Source organism: Bos grunniens, chromosome 11, assembly GCF_055505025.1.
Source record: "Bos grunniens cultivar Pamir isolate PY7600 chromosome 11, Bosgru_T2T1.0, whole genome shotgun sequence".
NCBI classification, from domain to species: domain Eukaryota; kingdom Metazoa; phylum Chordata; class Mammalia; order Artiodactyla; family Bovidae; genus Bos; species Bos grunniens.
The window spans coordinates 3,935,565-3,951,047 of NC_141175.1; the positions used below are offsets into that span (position 1 = coordinate 3,935,565).

The following is a 15,483-nucleotide window of genomic DNA, read 5'->3' on the forward strand; positions in this document are numbered from 1 at the left end:
TTGCTTTCACTTATCACGGGCGGTTCCCACGCAGAGGAACGGGGCCCCCGCCCCCCAGACAGCAGTCCCCGGGGTCACCTGACTCCCTTTCCTCCACGCCCAGACCCCACCGGTCGCGCAGCCACGGGCTGACTCACCCGCCCAGGCGTGTGCATTGGTGCCTGGTCCTCAAGTCACCAATTCCACTTTTCCTTGTGACTTCCTCTGACCTGGGGGTTAAGACGTTTGTTATTTGATTCCCAGATACTTAACTTTCAAGCACACTGTGAGGAAGGTCCCTCCACAGCCCCGCTGCACAAAGTGAGAGCTGTGGCTCAGCGAGGGCCTGGGCCCGGCGTCCTGCCTGCCACCGGTGTGCAGGGCCAGGGCGCAGCTCACTCCTCTCCTGCACCGGGAGGACCCCCCACCCCACCCCTGAGCACAACTCCCCCAAGGGGAGCCCACCAGGACTTCCAGGGATTAGCCTGCTGGGCCAGGAGGCAAAGGAAACCCCGGGGGCTGAGGCTCAGGACCCCCAGGAAGCGAGCACAGGAAGCCAGCAGCCGTGGTCAGGCTGCTGCCCACCAGCTGCGGCCCCTTCCCGGAGCTGGCGCTCAGCCCGGCAGCAGGCAGCTCTTGGTTCAGCCAGTAGGGCCGGCCTAGTGGGGCTGGGGGCCAGGCTCCGCGTCCCAGGGCCTGGCTGTCACCGTCCCCCATGTTGTGGAGAAGGGCTGCTCCTGGGAGTGGACGAGGCTGCCCAGGGGCTGGCAGGGATGTGAGGTGAGTGCGGCGGCTCCAGCCCTGTACCCGCCACAGATGCCAGGCTGCAGTCCTCACGGGAATACAGTGGGCTGGATGGTGGCTTGGCCTCGTCCAGCCCCGGGGAGAACCTTGGCTGGCCCTCCCGCCCGGTGCTCCCAGCAGCTTCCACTTCCCTATCCCCGCCTCCCGGGGCCGCCCTGCTCAGGGCGAATCAGGAGGCTGCGGGGGGAACGGTCCCCCCTGCCTCTGGGGTGAGTTGGGCCCGTCAGGAAGTGCACCCTGGGCTCTCCCCCCCCAGCTCTGCCCGCCTCCGTCCTGGCAGCCGGCACGGCACTGAATCCGACAGACAGGCGTGCAGGTGCCCCCCAGGCGGATGCAAGGTAGGCTGACCCAATGCCCTTCCCTCAGGTGGCGCCCCAAGCTCGGGCCTGGAGCAGGGGACGGGGTGTGGGGCAGACCCAGCGGGGCACCAGGGAGTCCTGGCTATGTGGCCTGTCCCTGCTCCACGGCCACCCTGTGCCGGCCTGTCGCTTCAGCAGAGGGAGCCGTGGGGGTCGGCAGGTGCAGGATGCATAGACGTCAGGGTGGGCAGGCAGGGGCCGGCCCGGGGGTGCTTTCATTCAGCGCCTCGTCTGCCCCGGGCAGGCGGTGCAGCCCGAACCTGCCGCCACCCTCGTCCCTAGGAGTGTAGCCCGTTCCCTGTGAGCTGGAGGCTTGTCCTTCTCTTGCCGCCACGGATCGGAAGCTTAGTGGGAGGTGGCGGGGTCAGGGTCTCCATCCCCGCTGCCAGGAGGAGGCAACCCGCGGCTGCCCCCAGCTCAGCCTAGCCCTGGAGAGAGGGGCTTCTGGACATGGAGCAGGAGGGAGGTGCAGTGGGCCGTTCCGGCGTAGGGGGGGTCTCCTGGTGGAGAGCTGGCTGGGCAGCCCTCAAGAGCGAGGCCTCGTCCGGGAGGTGTAGAGGAGCCCTGACAGCTAGGGCCCAGGGCCCGGGAGCCCACCCCTCCCAGGACACCCAGGCCTGCACCCTCCAGCGGGCCGTCCACAGGCACCCTTCCTGGAGGGCACCGCGTCGCCAAGCCTGACCCGGGCGGGAACGGCCCAGTAGCTGCTGGGCAACTGTTGCATCACCGGAAGAAGGGAGGCTGGGAGGATTGGACGTGAGGGCTGCTGTCCCGCGGGCAAGGAGGAAGTCCCGAAGCACAGCCTGGGGCCCGGGTGCCCGGCACTGGCCCCCTCCCTCACGTGCCTCCCGCCAGCCCCCACAGCACTTGGGGTGTCCTGGGGGGTCGGGCAGGGCCAGAGGAGGGCCGCGGGGCTGGCGACTGTGTCCTCCTGGACACCACCCTGACCCTGGAGCATCTCCACGCCACCCCTGACGCTTACCAGGGTCCCTTGGGAGAGAAAGCCCAGGGCGCCTGGAGGGTCGGCAGCAGGGCCTGGGGAGGCGAGGGGAGATGCTGGGTGAGTCGACGGCAGCAGGGGGCTCCCCCCGCCACGGCCGAGACGGCTGGCCTGGGCCCCCGCGGGCCCGCGGCTCAGCAGCGGCCGCCCCCCACCCCAGCCATGTCCGACTATGAGAACGAGGACGCGTGCTGGAGCGCCCTGGAGGGCTTCCGGGTGAAGCTCATCTCTGCCATCGACCCCGCCCGCGTGACGCCCTACCTGCGCCAGTGCAACGTGCTGAGCCCCGACGACGAGGAGCAGGTGCTCAGCGACCCCAACCTGGTCACCCGCAAGCGGAAAGTGGGTCAGTGCCACGGGCGGCCGCACTCTGCCCCCCACCCTGGTCCCCCGACCCTCACCCTGCCTCCGCCCCGTCTGCCTGCCACTATGCCCGCTCCCCACACGGCAGACGCCCCTGGGAGCGCCCCAAGGTGGGGCCAGGCTGGCCCCCTCTGCAGCCTCGTGGGCCACCACATGCGTCCTCTCTGAGTCACAGGAGTGCTCCTGGACATCCTGCAGCGGACGGGCCACAAGGGCTACGTGGCCTTCCTCGAGAGCCTGGAGCTGTACTACCCGCAGCTCTACAGGAAAGTCACGGGCAAGGAGCCCACCCGCGTCTTCTCCGTGATCATCGGTGAGCGGTGGGTGCAGGCCTGGGAGCGCGAGGGGCAGGGGAACCTGGTCCCCTGATGCGTAAACCGCCGGTGAAAGGAAAGGAGTGAGCCTCACGTGGGGGCTGCCAGCTTCCGGCCCTGTGTGGGCGTCCCTCCCATCCCGCCGGCCTGAGCTCGTGGAGGGGCAGAGGCTGCAGGAAAGGGAGCCCGAGCCCCAGGGTGGGGCCTGTGGGAGGGGGGAGGCACAGGCTGATGCTTGGCCCAGAGCCCCTTCTACCCAGAAGGCCCTCTGACCTCGCCGAAGCCCTGCCCGAGAAGCCAGCGGGGTCACGTCCTCCCACCTCTCCACCAAGACAGAATTAGAGAGGGATGGACGCCCAGACCCCGGGCTGTCCTGCCCTGGTGGGGTCGGTGGGGTGGGTGGGAACAGGGCCCGGAGGTGAGTCCGCGCCTCAGTTTATCCCCCGGGCGGGGAGCTGACCCCTTGGCCAAGCCGCCCCGGAGCCACTCGGTCCTCGAGTGGGGGCGCCATCTGATCCCGCCCGCTCTGCAGACGCCTCTGGCGAGTCAGGCCTGACGCAGCTGCTAATGAGCGAGGTGATGAAGCTGCAGAGGAAGGTGCAGGAGCTGACGGCGCTGCTGGGCTCCAGAGACGACCTCGCCGAGGAGCTGCGTGTGAAGGACAGCCTGCTGCGCAAGCTCCAGGAGCGTGTGCAGCGGCTCAAGGAGGCCTGCGAGGCGGGCAGCCGCGAGCTCCAGCGCTGCAAGGACGAGAACTACGACCTGGCCCTGCGCCTGGCCCGCCAGAGCGAGGAGCGCGACGCGGCCCTCACGGGGCACCGCGGGCTGCTGCTGGAGGTGCCTGGGGCGGGGGGTGGGGTGGGGCAGGGCCCCGGCCGACACTGACAGCACCCCCGCTCCCCGCAGATCGACCGGCTGAAGCACAGCCTCATGAGGGCGGAAGACGACTGCAGGGTTGAGCGCAAGCACACGCTGAAGCTCAGGCACGCCATGGAGCTGCGGCCCAGCCAGGAGCTGCTCTGGGAGCTGCAGCAGGAGAAGGCGCTGCTGCAGGCGCGCGTGCAGGGCCTGGAGGCCTCGGTGCAGGTGGGCCTCCGGGCCGGCGGCGGCGGGCTTGGGGGGAGCCGGGCCCGTCCCCCCACCACCCTCTCCCTTCACCCACAGGAGGGGAAGGCGGACCCGGGCCGCCCCCACGTCCAGGTGCCAGAGGAGGACTGGCAGCGGGTGCAGCGGGACCTGCAGCAGCAGGCCGCCACCATCTTCTCCCTGCGCAAGGACCTGCGCCAGGCCGAGGCCCTACGCACCCGGGTAGGCAGCGGGGCCTCGCGTGGGGGTGCTGTCGGGGGGCCAGCCGTGGCCGGGAGCTGCCCTCCAGCCCGGCCACTGGGGCTGGCTGTCTAGCTGACGTCTTCCGCAGAGCGCGGAGGAGAAGGAGACGTTGGAGCTGCAGTGCCTGGCCCTGCGGAGGGACTCCAAGATGTACAAGGACCGCATCGAGGCCATCCTGCAGCAGATGGAGGAGGTTGCCATTGAAAGGGACCAGGTAGGGCCATGCCAGCCTTTCGGGGGAGGCGGTCGTCAAGGCAGCCTTTAATGAGCTCCGACAGAAGCGGTTCCTGCTCCTTCAAAGCCATGAGCGCTGACACAGGGGTGTGTGGCTTAGCTTCAGGGATCATTGCTGGAGACAGAGGGTGGCTTTCTCCAAGTCTTCCTGCAGCCGCGGCCTCCCTGGCTGGTCACTTCGGGCCAGCTGCCTGGGCTGACCTCAGCGTCCCCATTGAGGAGGGCGGGCGTGAGAGCACATGGGGTGTTCACTCTGAAGAACATCACACGGCCGTCAACGATTGTGTTCTCGGTGCCAAGTGCGCCCGTGAAACAGGAAACGCGGGAGCAGGGTGGCCGGGGGCACTTCGGGGGAGGCGGTCATCTCCTTTGTTTTCTGAACGGTCCGCACTTCCCGTAGTGAACCTGGGTCGTGTTTACAAACGCCCCAAACGTGAGCGCTGTCCTCAGGGAAGAGGGGAAGGGGCCGCCGCTGGCCCTGCCTGGCCCCTCCGCAGCCTCGTTGCTGGAAATTCTCCCGGGAGCGTTGCTAGAAATCAGACTGTGCTGAGAAGTGAGAGATCGGGAGGGGAAATGAAAGCCAGGGGGAGGTGTGCGTGTGTCCTGGGGCGTGGGGCCAGGCCACGCTCACAAGGAGGCTCAGCAAGGGTCCCACCCTGACGCTTGCCCTGCCCCCTCTGCCTGCAGGCCACCCTGATGCGGGAGGAGCTGCACGCGCAGCATGCACGCAGCCTGCAGGACAAGGACGCGCTGCGGAAACAGGTCCGCGAGCTGAGTGAGAAGGTGGACGAGCTCCAGCTGCAGCTGTTCCAGCGCGAGGGCCAGCTGCTGGCCGTGGAGGGCAAGCTCCGGCGGCGGCAGCTAGACGCGCTCATCCTGGTGGGCCTCCGCAGGGTCAGCCCTGCCACGGGGGTGCTGGAGGGGGGCGGGGGGTGCAGCCACGCAGGAGCAGGTGTGTCCTGGAGGCCACAGAGCCCCGGGGAGGAGCCGCCAGGGGTCCCTGGCCCTTCCTGAGCCCCTCCTCTCTCCGGAAGGTTGGCTCCTCGCCGAGCCCCCCTGGAGGGTTGCTGCAGGGCTGGCGCAGCTCAGGGCTGGGCACGATGAGCGGGCAGGGAGGTACATTCTGGCCAGGCCCAGCCGGGAGGGGCTTCCTTGGTGGGGGGCCTGGCCCGGGACCCCACCCCACGCCCAGGAGTGGCTCGGTTCCCTCACAGCCTGCTGACAGACCCCTATTCTGTGACCGCAGAGCTCTGATCTGGAGGACAGCTCACCCAGGAATTCCCAGGAGGTGAGCATGACTGCAGGTCAGGCCCGCGCGGGCTTCACCGGACGCTCTGGGCCACAGCCTACGCCAGACCACAGTCCCGTACGCGAAGCTCTGGGAGCTTGGCTGTGCACTGCCTGCCCTCTGCTCTGTGCCCACCTGGGCAGCATAGGTCCCTCCCTGAGAGGCTGGCACCGGGGGACGGTGGTGGGGACCGCAACCCGGGGTGGGCAGCATGGACCATCAGGTCCGCTCCCGGCAGGGCGGCGGTCTGATCGCCCCATGTCTCTTGGGAAGTTCTTGCCCCCTCAGGATCTGGAGGATACCCAGCTCTCAGACAAAGGTGAGGACACCCGCCACCTGTCCCGGAGGAATCTGACCAAGGCCTCCTCGTGGTGGCAAGTTGGCTCCTGTCTTGACCTTCAGCACACACGCTGCATGATGCTGGTGCCGGGGGATGCGCGCCCCAGCCCTGGACCCATGACCTTCATGCCTCATTTCAAAGATGGGCACATTGGGGCTCAGAAGGATGAGCAACCCCCAGAAAGCGGACAGGACCCCCCTTTGAGCCTGGGGCCCAGGCTCGGTCAGCTTCCGCTCGGCCCGGGGATGCTGAGAGGAGGGGGACCCGCCCTCTGGAGCAGAGAGCGGGGCAGTGGCCACTGCCCGGGTGCAGCCTCCCAAGAAGTGGGGACAGACAGGGAAGGGGGTACAGCTCCGGGTGACCGCAGTGGGGGCTTCAGGTGGCGGAGGCGGGATCACTCTGCCTGCCTAGACACAGGGCGTGGGGTGGCCCCGGGGGGATGATGAGGGGCTGGCTCCGAAGCTGGGTGTCAGATGGGAATTTGGGAGGGTGGGGGCGGGGTGGGGGGAGGGGCGCTACCACAGAGGTAGCGTGTGAAGCCAGACAGACTTCCTCAGCGTCAGACCCCAGCTGCTGGGGGGGCGCCGAAAGAGGAAGAGGCAGCAAATGGAGAAGTGAGGACTCGGTCCCTGTGCTGCCGCCCAAAGACGCAAGCTTGAAGCCACCGAGCCCCCACGGGGGACGGGCAGGAAGGACCCACAGGCCACGAGTCGGCAGTGAAGGCCGCTGGCCAGCCTGGGAGCCCCAACCCTGGGCTGGCATGGCGCCTTGCAGGAGGTGGGGCAGGGTCCAGGGTAGAGGCCAAGGAGGAGGGAAAGGTGTGAGCTTCAGGGGAAGACCTGGGCCTGGGCCGCCCCCACCCCCATGTCCCTGAGACCTGGGATCCATACCCGCCCCCCACTGTGGACAGTTCTGGAGAGCCAGCCCATCAGAGCACTTTTTCTGAGGGTCCTGAGCCTTGGGCCCTTCCAGATATGGAGGGAGCCCTAGGACCCCAGCCCCTGCTTCCAGGGCACCTGAGCCGTCTACTCGGGGGGTTAGAAGTGAATGTTGAGTCCCCGTGTCTACACAATGGGAATCCTGGCAGGTCCAAGTGAGGACCCAGGAGGTGGCACAGGGCTGGCCCAGGTTGAGGAGGTAAGAGGTACCAACCAGTGTGAGCCTGGCAGCTGGGCAGGACCGACAGGCACTCTCCCTTCCAGGCAGCCTGGCCATCGGGGAGAGCCCGGAGCAGCCGTCTGTGGCTCTGCAGGAGGAACAGCTTTCACTGACCCCAGAGGTAAGGCTGCCTGGGGTCCCTGGGAAGCCCCTGGGGAGGTTCTCAGCCTGGACACCGGAGAGTGACTCCTCCACCTGGACACCCGGGGGCTGATCCCAGGCTCTGCCCACGGGCTCCTGGGGTGTGGGTGTTTGGAAAGTGAGGTGAAGCTGAGGCTCCCCCATTTGTGGACAAAGCTGGGCAGGGGGCAGGGAGCAGGCCAGTCTTCTGGACAGGGCTCAGCGTTAAGTGAGTGGAACTCGGCCTCCCTTTCCATTGCACTGAGCCCGACAACAAAAGGGGTCACCCCAGACACTGTAGTGGAAGGAACCCTGGCCTGGAGCCGTGGGCCCCCGGGCCCGTCGTGTCATCTGAAAAGAGGGACAGCGCACCCAGCCGACCTGGTCCCCAGTGCGCAGCCCCAGGGCCGGGAGTGGGGCCCACAGGCCGAGCCTCGCCCCTCCTCCAGGACGCAGGACTGAACGGCCGGGAGCCCCCAGAGAAGGAGAAGGGCCGGCGGCGCCTCAAGGAGAGCTTCGAGAACTACCGCAGGTGGGCCCGCGTGGGCGGTGGGTGGGGCTGCGGGCGGGGGCCTCACGCGAGCCCGCGCCCGCCTGCGCTGTCCGGTCTCCCGCAGGAAGCGGGCCCTCCGGAAGATGCAGCTCGGCGCGCGGCAGGGGGAGGCGGACGGAGAGAACACCACGGGCAGCGACAACACCGACACCGAGGGCGCCTAGCCGGCCCCCCGTCCAGCCCTCCCCGTCGCGGGAGGAGGCGCGGCCCCCCCAGGCCGCCTCTTCGTCGGCGAGCATGGGCGGGTTCTGTGGGACGCGCACACGTGCCGCGACCTTAAAGTGCAACCTTGTCAATAAACTACCGCGGTCCGGACATCGCCGCCTCCAATGGTCTCGGTCCAGCGCGCCTCTTTCGACGCCGCGCCAGCCGGCACGCGCCGCCGGCCGCCAAGGGGCAGCGGAGCTCACCGCCGGCCGCCAGGGGGCAGCAGAGCACTGCCCGCCACCGGCGCCGGAAGCCGGGGAGGGTCGCTTCCGCCGCTGCCCGCTTCCAATATGGCAGCGGGGCGGGGCGGCCGGCGGGAGGCATGCTGCGGGCGGCGTTGAGCCACGTGCCGATACTGTTGAGCTGCGCGCGGCCCCGCGGGCCCAGCCCGAGGTGGCTGTGGGATCGCCGGGCCCGCCTGCAGGCCGCGGGGACAAGGCGGGCCTGGGGGTGGGGCTGGCGGCGCTTGAGCTCCGAGCCGGGACCCGGGCCGGCGCACTACCAGCTTGTCTACACCTGCAAGGTGGGCCCGTGGCGGGGGCGGTGCCGGGAGGGAGGGGCCCGGACCCGCATCTGGTGTTGCGGAACTGTGACGGAGGGTGGGGCCATCCACAGGGGGCGGGACCTCCCTGAAGGGGTGGGGCTATCATTCGGGGGAGGATCCATCTGGGAGAGGGCGGGGACGCGCGAAGAGGTGGGGCTACCAGTGGGGGCGGATCCTTCCGGAGGTGGGGCTAAGATGGGGCGGGGCCTTCCAGGAGGGGTGGGGCTATCACTTGGGGTGACAGATCCTTCCAGAGGTGGGGCAAAGATGGGGCGGGGCCTTCCAGAAGGGGTGGGGCTATCACTTGGGGTGACAGATTCTTCCGGAGGTGGGGCTAAGCCTTCGGGGAGGGGCGGGGCCGTGTGGAGGGCCTCACTTTGGAGTCTCCCCAAGGTCTGTGGGACCAGGTCCTCGAAGCGCATCTCCAAGCTCGCCTATCACCAGGGTGTGGTCATTGTGACTTGCCTGGGCTGCCAGAACCACCACATCATCGCCGACAACCTGGGCTGGTTCTCAGACCTGGATGGCAAGAGGTGAGGCCTGCCTGGGCAGGGCTGAGGACAGAGGCCTGTATCCCCCGGGCTAGCCTGGTCCATCCTGAGTCTGTGGCCCCACCCACCGTCCCTGGGGCACCGCCCTTCTAAATGAGATTACAGAGCCCAGCTTCCTTGTCAAGAAATGCATGGTTGAACTTGAAATTCAGATGAACCATGATAACTTTTTGGTGGAAGCATGCCCCAAGTATGCGATCTTCTGCCCTAGGCCATCCCCCTTTGGCCCTGCTTCACTGCCTGACCTCTGCTCTCAATACCAGCCTCAGAGGCAGCAGGACCTGGTGACATGTCCCCCTACCCCCAACAGGAGGGATCAGACTAGGTTGACTCTTAAACAGCTTACCTTTCGCTTTGTGGTTCCTTCCTTGACCCTACAAGGCGCTCCTTCCTAAGTATCTGCTATGGGGTGGGGGTCCTAGCATGCACATTTCTGTCCTCTCTGAGGCTGGCAGGCTGCACCAGATGGGGCAGATGTGAGCTAGTGTGGTCCGGGGCTCTGGTCCTGCAGGTCAGCCTCGCCCCCTTGTGGAGAGCAGTGTTCAGTGAGGGGCAGCGCGCAGTGAGGGACTGTTCAGGGGCCTCTTGACCGGGTGGTCCTGATGCCACACCAGTGCAGGACCCACACACTTGAGCTTGGCCTGGGGTGCCCTTGAGGGCCCGAGACGCAAAACGGCCAAGAAGCGTTACAGCACCTCCCTCTTTCTCAGGAATATTGAAGAAATCCTGGCAGCCAGAGGGGAGAAGGTACGCCGAGTGGCTGGCGATGGGGCCCTGGAGCTCCTTTTAGAGGCTGCGGGGCCCCCCAAACCCACCACTGCTGCGGAAGGGGCTGAGGACCAGGATCCCACCCAGCCCAGCAAGACGGAGGCTAGCTGACCCGTCTTCTGCCTTGGAGAAGGGTGCTCCAGCCCTGGGCTACTCTGGACGTGCCTGTTTTCCATCAATAAACAGACTTCACTGCAGAGGCTGGGACCTGGGGCTCTCCTGTCATCCCTGCCTCTGGAGTCAGAGTGAGTCACAAGCACGCTGGAGGCCGCATCTGAGTGGGAGGGCTGGATGTTGCAGTCTGAGCCCTACCCCACCCCCACCCCCAGGGCTGCACTGTGTGGCCTTGGGCCGGTCTCTTTGCCTCTCTGAGCCTCTGTCTTCCTATTTTCTGATGAAGATGCTCACAGTGCCACCTTGTCAGGAGTTACAGAAGGAAAGACAGGACTCAGGCACAGGGTGGGTCAGCCTTGCCCCAAATGCCAGGACCCAACCGTGATGGCCAGTTAGCCACTGTTCTCCCTGAGGGGCAGAAGCCCCACCATGGGTCCTGTCCCTCTGGCCTTACACAGGAGGCCCCACAGGTCCTTCTGTGCCACCTAGACGCACCTGTGAGCCGGTGCCAACCTCAGCCTTGACCCTTGGCCATCAGCCAAGCAACGTCAGCCAACCAGGCTGCTCACTGTGGCCACAGACAAGCTGGACAGCTGTGGTGGCGAGCGGTTTGGGGGCTGGGGCTGCCGTGTGCTTGTCCCCCCGCCCCCAGGCTGTGTGATTTGTCTCCCAGCCTAGCTTGACTGCTTTCTCAGGATGTTCCTGTGTTTATGAAAGCGTGTTTATTTCCAGAAGTGTTCTGGGCTGTGTGACCTTCAGCATTAATCACCAGCCACAGTCTTACCGGATCCCCACAGGATCCGAGCTCCTGACAGCCGCCCCCGTGGGCACGGGCCTGGGCATTGTTCTCTGGGAGCTGGCAGCCCATGCTCTGTCTTGATTACCCACCCTGTCCTTCCCGTGGCGAACAACCCCCTATTATGCTGCCCAGAACCTCCTGTGACATTTGCGGAGTCAGTCCTGGAGGCTGAGCCAGCCCCCGGGCCTGCTTCTCCACAAAGGCCCTGAGGGATCTCTGGCCTTGGAGCAGCAGCGTGGGGGCAGGGCTTTGCTGCCCACGGAGGGTTGGGGGCCGATCTGGGGAGGCCCAGGGAGCCGACTGGACGGTGAGAGCGCACAGCATCCCAGGAGTGCCCCCAGCACAGACCTTCCTTCCCTGGGCAATTTGGACGTGTTTGCTTGCCATGCCCTTTCCTGTCTGCCTTCCGACCCTGAGCTCCTCGGTCTGAGCCTGGAGGGCGGGGCAGGCCCTGGGGACAGTAGGGCACGTGCACCCAAGGCAGGCTCCGGACAGCTCGTGGTGGCCCCCGCGCCCAGAGCCACTGAAAGCCTCCGCACCGCGGGCAGGCCTGTTGGTCCTGTCTCACTGTGCTTCCCCCCCGGAAACCCCAGGAAAAGCCCCTGCCCTTTTCCTCCCCCCGCCTCCTGACTGACCCCGGCACCCCCACCCCCCCCGGGTGGCCTGTGAGCATCAGCGGCTCCGAGCAGCCTTGTCCCCGGTCACTGGCCTCACCACAGTCTGGTCACCGCCACCCTGCTGTCCCTTCGCAAGGCGCCTGGCTCTCTTCCCTTCCTCATCCCAGGCCAGGACCTTCTCCAAAGCCTCAGTTAGGTTTCCCGCCTTGCAGGCTGATTCTTTACCAGCTGAGCCGCCAGGAAAGCCCCAAAGCATCACACTAGGGAGTCGAGTGTCTGGGCCACCCTCTGGTGGTCCTGTAATCCTCCAGGTGTGGTCTGGACGTAGAAAGCCTCTGAGGACAGCTGGCTTGGGAATGCTGGCTTCCAGGCCATCAGACAACCTTGTTCCTGCAGGACTGCCCAGAGCCTTCAGCGTTCTGATCTGGCTGGGAGCTGCTGAGACTCTGTGCCCCTGTGTTCCTGCTGGCCGAGTACCAGGCTTCCTGGGCACTGAGAACTCTCTCGGAGTGAGGGAGGGCTCGCCTTTCCCCGTGGGGGCCTCGCCATCCCCCTCCCTGCATTTTCTCCTCCATCAGAGTGTTCTGACCCCACCCTGCAGGCTCTGCCCACACTTTCCCCTCCAGCCCGGTTCCTCCTAGCCGACCCCAGCCTCCCCACCCCTGTGGGTGCCCCCCTTGCTGTCCAGCCTGCTGTGGCCAGTGTAGCGGGGCAGGGAGCAGCAGGTCACCGGGCTGAGGGGAGAGGCTTCTCGTGCCCGCTCCCCGGTCCCCAGGCCGGTTTCCTCAGTGGCGCCTTCCCAGGCCGCTTCGCCAAGCTGGCCTCTGCGGTGGGGGGCGTGGCGTCGGGTCTGCTGACCTCCCTTGCTCTGAGGTGGCCGTCGGGTGCTGGGCAGGTGGGCCACAGCTCTGCAGGCTGCTGGAGCCTGGATGGGAGCGGCCAGCCCCTGCCTGGGAGCAGTCAAGATGGAGCCACAGCACCTGGTGGGCTGGCTGGTGCCCCCGAGGCTCGGCCGGGCACCATGCTGCTGGCGTCCGAGGCTCGGGTGCTCTGCTGAGTGGGCAGTCTGACCAGGCCCACCTGCCCGTCTGCCCACCATGCAGGTGGGCACTGGGGTGGCTGTACCAGGCTGGCACCACCTGGTGGTCTGGGGCCCTGTCTGGGGCGGGGCCTCCTGCTGGCGCACTCTGCTGTTGCTGCTGCCTGCACTGAGCGGGTGGCCGGGCAGGCCTGCTGCCGTGGCCACGCCCGTGGGGAGAGGGCTCCTCTCTCCACGAGGCTGGGGTGCAAGACCGTCCTGTCCTAGCTCCCGCCTCCTGTGGTCCTGGCACCCACAGCTTCAGATGTGGCCAGAGGAATGGATGCTGTTCCAGGTCCCTGCCGGTGCCCCTCTGAGTGCCGGGCTCCAGTGCCCAGGGGTCTGGTGTTCCCCCCTCCCACGAAGCCTCCTGGACGCAGCCTGGGACCCCTCAGGCTCCCCCGCCCCCAGGGGATCCCATCGCTGGAGTGTTGTCAGGAGCACCGGGGCGGGGGGTCCTCTGTGTTCCAGGGTGGGTCTGCCTTTCCCAGCTGGCACCTCTCGGGCAGAAGTCTCCTGTTGCTCCCCGGCCTCCTGCTCAACCGCCCCCCCAGGTTGGCCCTCGACCTTGGCCTGGTAGACAGACCCCTGCCCTGGCTCTGGGAACACTTTCTCCCTCTGAACGCCAGAGGAGACCACACGGTTACCTCCCGGGCGTGGTCCCTGAGTGGACCGAGGTGGGGTCTCAGCTGGGGGAGTGGGCCCTAGTCAGCCTGGCCTGAGGCCTGGGTCCTGAAGGTTCCAGAATACCATGTCTGTAGCCAAGACTTAGGGCCCAGAGATGCAGGCAGGGAGCCCGGCAGGCCCCCGTTTCCATCTACCCTTGGTCAGCAACCCCTCCTGCATGCTAGGAGGTGGTGGGGCTCCCAGCAGGGCGCTGGGTCAAGGCCGGGGGTGCAACACACACCCAACCGCCTGCCGCACTATGTCCCCAAGACCTCTCCCCGTCCCCCGGTGGCACAGAAGCCCCAGGGCTTCACCATGTGGACCCGCCAGACCATCCTGGTCAAAGTGGCCTGGAATGAAGCCTTCTGGGCAGGGCCCGGGCTGCCTCAGCCCAGGAGAGGCCGGAAACACCTGGGCTCCAACCCCAGCGTCCCCACAGGCCGTGTGTCCCTGGGGCTGCTGCTTCACCCCCCTGAGCCCTGGCCCCCTCAGTGATGGGCACAGCAGGGACAGAACCCATGGCAGGGGTGGGTGGGAGGAGGGGCAGCCTGGGTGGGCCAGTTTGCTGACCCAGGTGAGGCCGCCACTGGGCCCCCAAGAGGACAAAGACCCTCGCCAGCTCCCATCCCAACACAGATGACATCCACTTGGCAGACTTTTATTTTTTCAGGAAAAACAAGAACAAATGTACCTTTTGGGTTGGAAAGGACCCGTTAACATGGCAAACACACGTGTGAGCAATAAATACGCACCTACGTTCAGGTGTGAGGGTGGCCCAGCCCTGTCCTCTGACCCCACATCCGCCACCCCACCCTCGCTCTTGGAGGCCCCCTGAGCTCCCCAGGCTGTACAGAGCGGCAGGGGTGCAGTGGCCTCCTTGCACTCACTGAGCAGGACCCTGGGGCTGGGTAGGGTGCCAACCAAGAGAAGGAGCCGCCTCGTGCCCGCAATGGTCACGGTCTCCCAGGGGGCCTGTCTTCTGCCCGATCCCTAGGGCGGCCCACCCCGCAGGAGAAGGGGGTGATGTCACTGGCCCTGCGAGGTGGGGTGGGGGCTAGTTGCTCCACCCGCCCTGCTGATGGCCGGTGGGGCGGACCTTTCCCAGCTGGTGTGCCCAGAACCAGGCCGGCTCAGTTCCTGGGCTCCTGGGCTTGGAGTTGAGGAATGTGGCAGGCCTCCCGGCCCCGCAGGCTCATGACGACATGCCTGGTGGGGCCCGGGGGCCTGTGTTGGAGGAGCACTGCCCTCTCAGGCTGCAGGCTTTCCGAGTCTGCCTGTGTCCTCCTCCTCCAGCCCCAGAAGGAAGCAGGGGACAGGGCCTGGGAGGGGAGCCCTCCCCAGGGGTGAGGCTGAACTGGGGTGAGCACGCCTGTGCTCAGCATACCAGGGACAGCTTCCAGAGAACAGAAATGCCTGTCACTGGTGGCCCCAGACAGGAGGCTTCAGAGACGCCTCTGGGGGTTGGGGGGGTGGTGGGCAGCAGGGCTTCACATTTGGCCGGGCGGGGGGCAGGGAGAGAGTGGAGAGGATCCGGACAGCACCGGGGCTTTGGAGCCGACATGCTGAAGCCCGGCCCGGGGCAGGGCGAGGGCGAGGGCAGGGCTGCAGGAAGCCGCGTACCACGTGGGGCGAGCGCGGGATGGGAGCGAGCCCCGGCCCGAGCCCGCTGCCCTGGGTGGGGGCACAGAGGGGGCTGGGTGCCCGGCGTCCGGCGCAGTGGGCGGGGCCGCGTGGCTCAGAGCCTGCCCTCAGCCGCGGCCTCAGGAGGCTTCTGGGGGGGAAGGGGGTGTAGGCATCCTGGACGTTGGTGAGCACACCCCACCCCAACCCCGTCCAGGACTGAGGGGTGGGGGCCAGGCCTGGCTGTGGGCGCCTTAGCTGGCACCGGGCTGGCACTGCTGCCGGGACTCCGGGGGCCCGCCCACCTCCTGCTCCGGGCTCCCGGCAAGGTCCACCCGCTGTTCGTCCATCCGCTTGGCCTGGACCCTCTGGATGAGGCTGAAGAAGTCCTCATCGGGCATGGTGGGGCCGCGGGGCGGCACGTCCGGGGGCGGGCAGCGCTGGTCGTCGATTCTGGAGGACTGGGCAGATACACACGTGCAGGTTGGCACCTCGCGTTCCCGCCTTCGGGGCCCCGGCCCAGGGCTCAGGCACCTCAGGGACCGCTCCAGGCGGGGGCCACTGTCCAGTGGCAGTGCCCGCTCAAGCCTGAGAGCCACTCAGGCCACCTTGGGCCTCCCTGGGCATCAGCTCCCGGAGGCAGACCTGGGAGCCAGGACCCCAGAACGGCCTTGCAGG

At 67.2% G+C, this 15,483-nt stretch overlaps 3 protein-coding genes across 10 annotated transcripts in view; 2 read left to right on the forward strand and 1 right to left on the reverse strand.

The window, feature by feature from the left end:
* The first annotated feature begins 1,039 nt into the window (after positions 1-1,039).
* CARD9 (caspase recruitment domain family member 9) lies at positions 1,040-8,156 on the forward strand. 4 transcript variants are annotated; one of them, XM_086324337.1, is made up of 13 exons: positions 1,040-1,121; positions 2,303-2,488; positions 2,681-2,818; positions 3,352-3,656; positions 3,726-3,905; positions 3,984-4,127; positions 4,237-4,362; positions 5,070-5,261; positions 5,629-5,670; positions 5,944-5,989; positions 7,213-7,289; positions 7,738-7,820; positions 7,906-8,156. In XM_086324337.1, the coding sequence occupies exons 1-13, from the start codon at positions 1,115-1,117 to the stop codon at positions 8,003-8,005; spliced, it is 1,626 nt and encodes a 541-aa protein (XP_086180463.1). In that variant the 5' UTR covers positions 1,040-1,114; the 3' UTR covers positions 8,006-8,156. The 4 variants fall into 4 exon arrangements, with proteins under 4 accessions (XP_086180463.1, XP_086180462.1, XP_086180460.1 ...); XM_086324336.1 differs by having other exon boundaries at positions 3,726-4,127; XM_086324334.1 differs by having other exon boundaries at positions 5,629-5,989.
* Positions 8,157-8,329: 173 nt separating this feature from the next.
* DNLZ (DNL-type zinc finger) lies at positions 8,330-10,118 on the forward strand. Its single transcript, XM_086324338.1, has 3 exons — positions 8,330-8,571; positions 8,986-9,125; positions 9,854-10,118. Exons 1-3 carry the CDS (start codon positions 8,371-8,373, stop codon positions 10,020-10,022), a joined length of 510 nt encoding a protein of 169 aa, XP_086180464.1. The 5' UTR covers positions 8,330-8,370; the 3' UTR covers positions 10,023-10,118.
* A 3,709-nt stretch (positions 10,119-13,827) lies between these two features.
* Positions 13,828-15,483, reverse strand: part of GPSM1 (G protein signaling modulator 1) — a 41,262-nt gene continuing 39,606 nt past the window's right edge. For 4 of the 5 annotated variants that reach the window (XM_086324331.1, XM_086324330.1, XM_086324328.1 and 1 more), the window contains one exon: positions 13,828-15,266. In XM_086324331.1, coding sequence (XP_086180457.1) covers positions 15,060-15,266 — 207 coding nt within the window. In that variant the 3' untranslated portion in view covers positions 13,828-15,059. The remainder of the gene's footprint in view (positions 15,267-15,483) is intronic. The other variant, XM_086324333.1, reaches the window with a different exon arrangement.

Coding starts and splice junctions, on each gene's coding strand:
- CARD9 (XM_086324334.1), top strand. Junction 2,819..3,351: donor CGTCTTCTCCGTGATCATCG/GTGAGCGGTGGG, acceptor CCCGCTCTGCAG/ACGCCTCTGGCGAGTCAGGC. Junction 3,906..3,983: donor GCCTGGAGGCCTCGGTGCAG/GTGGGCCTCCGG, acceptor CTTCACCCACAG/GAGGGGAAGGCGGACCCGGG.
- DNLZ (XM_086324338.1), top strand. CDS start 8,371: ATGCTGCGGGCGGCGTTGAGCCACGTGCCGATACTGTTGAGCTGCGCG. Junction 8,572..8,985: donor AGCTTGTCTACACCTGCAAG/GTGGGCCCGTGG, acceptor AGTCTCCCCAAG/GTCTGTGGGACCAGGTCCTC. Junction 9,126..9,853: donor TCAGACCTGGATGGCAAGAG/GTGAGGCCTGCC, acceptor CCTCTTTCTCAG/GAATATTGAAGAAATCCTGG.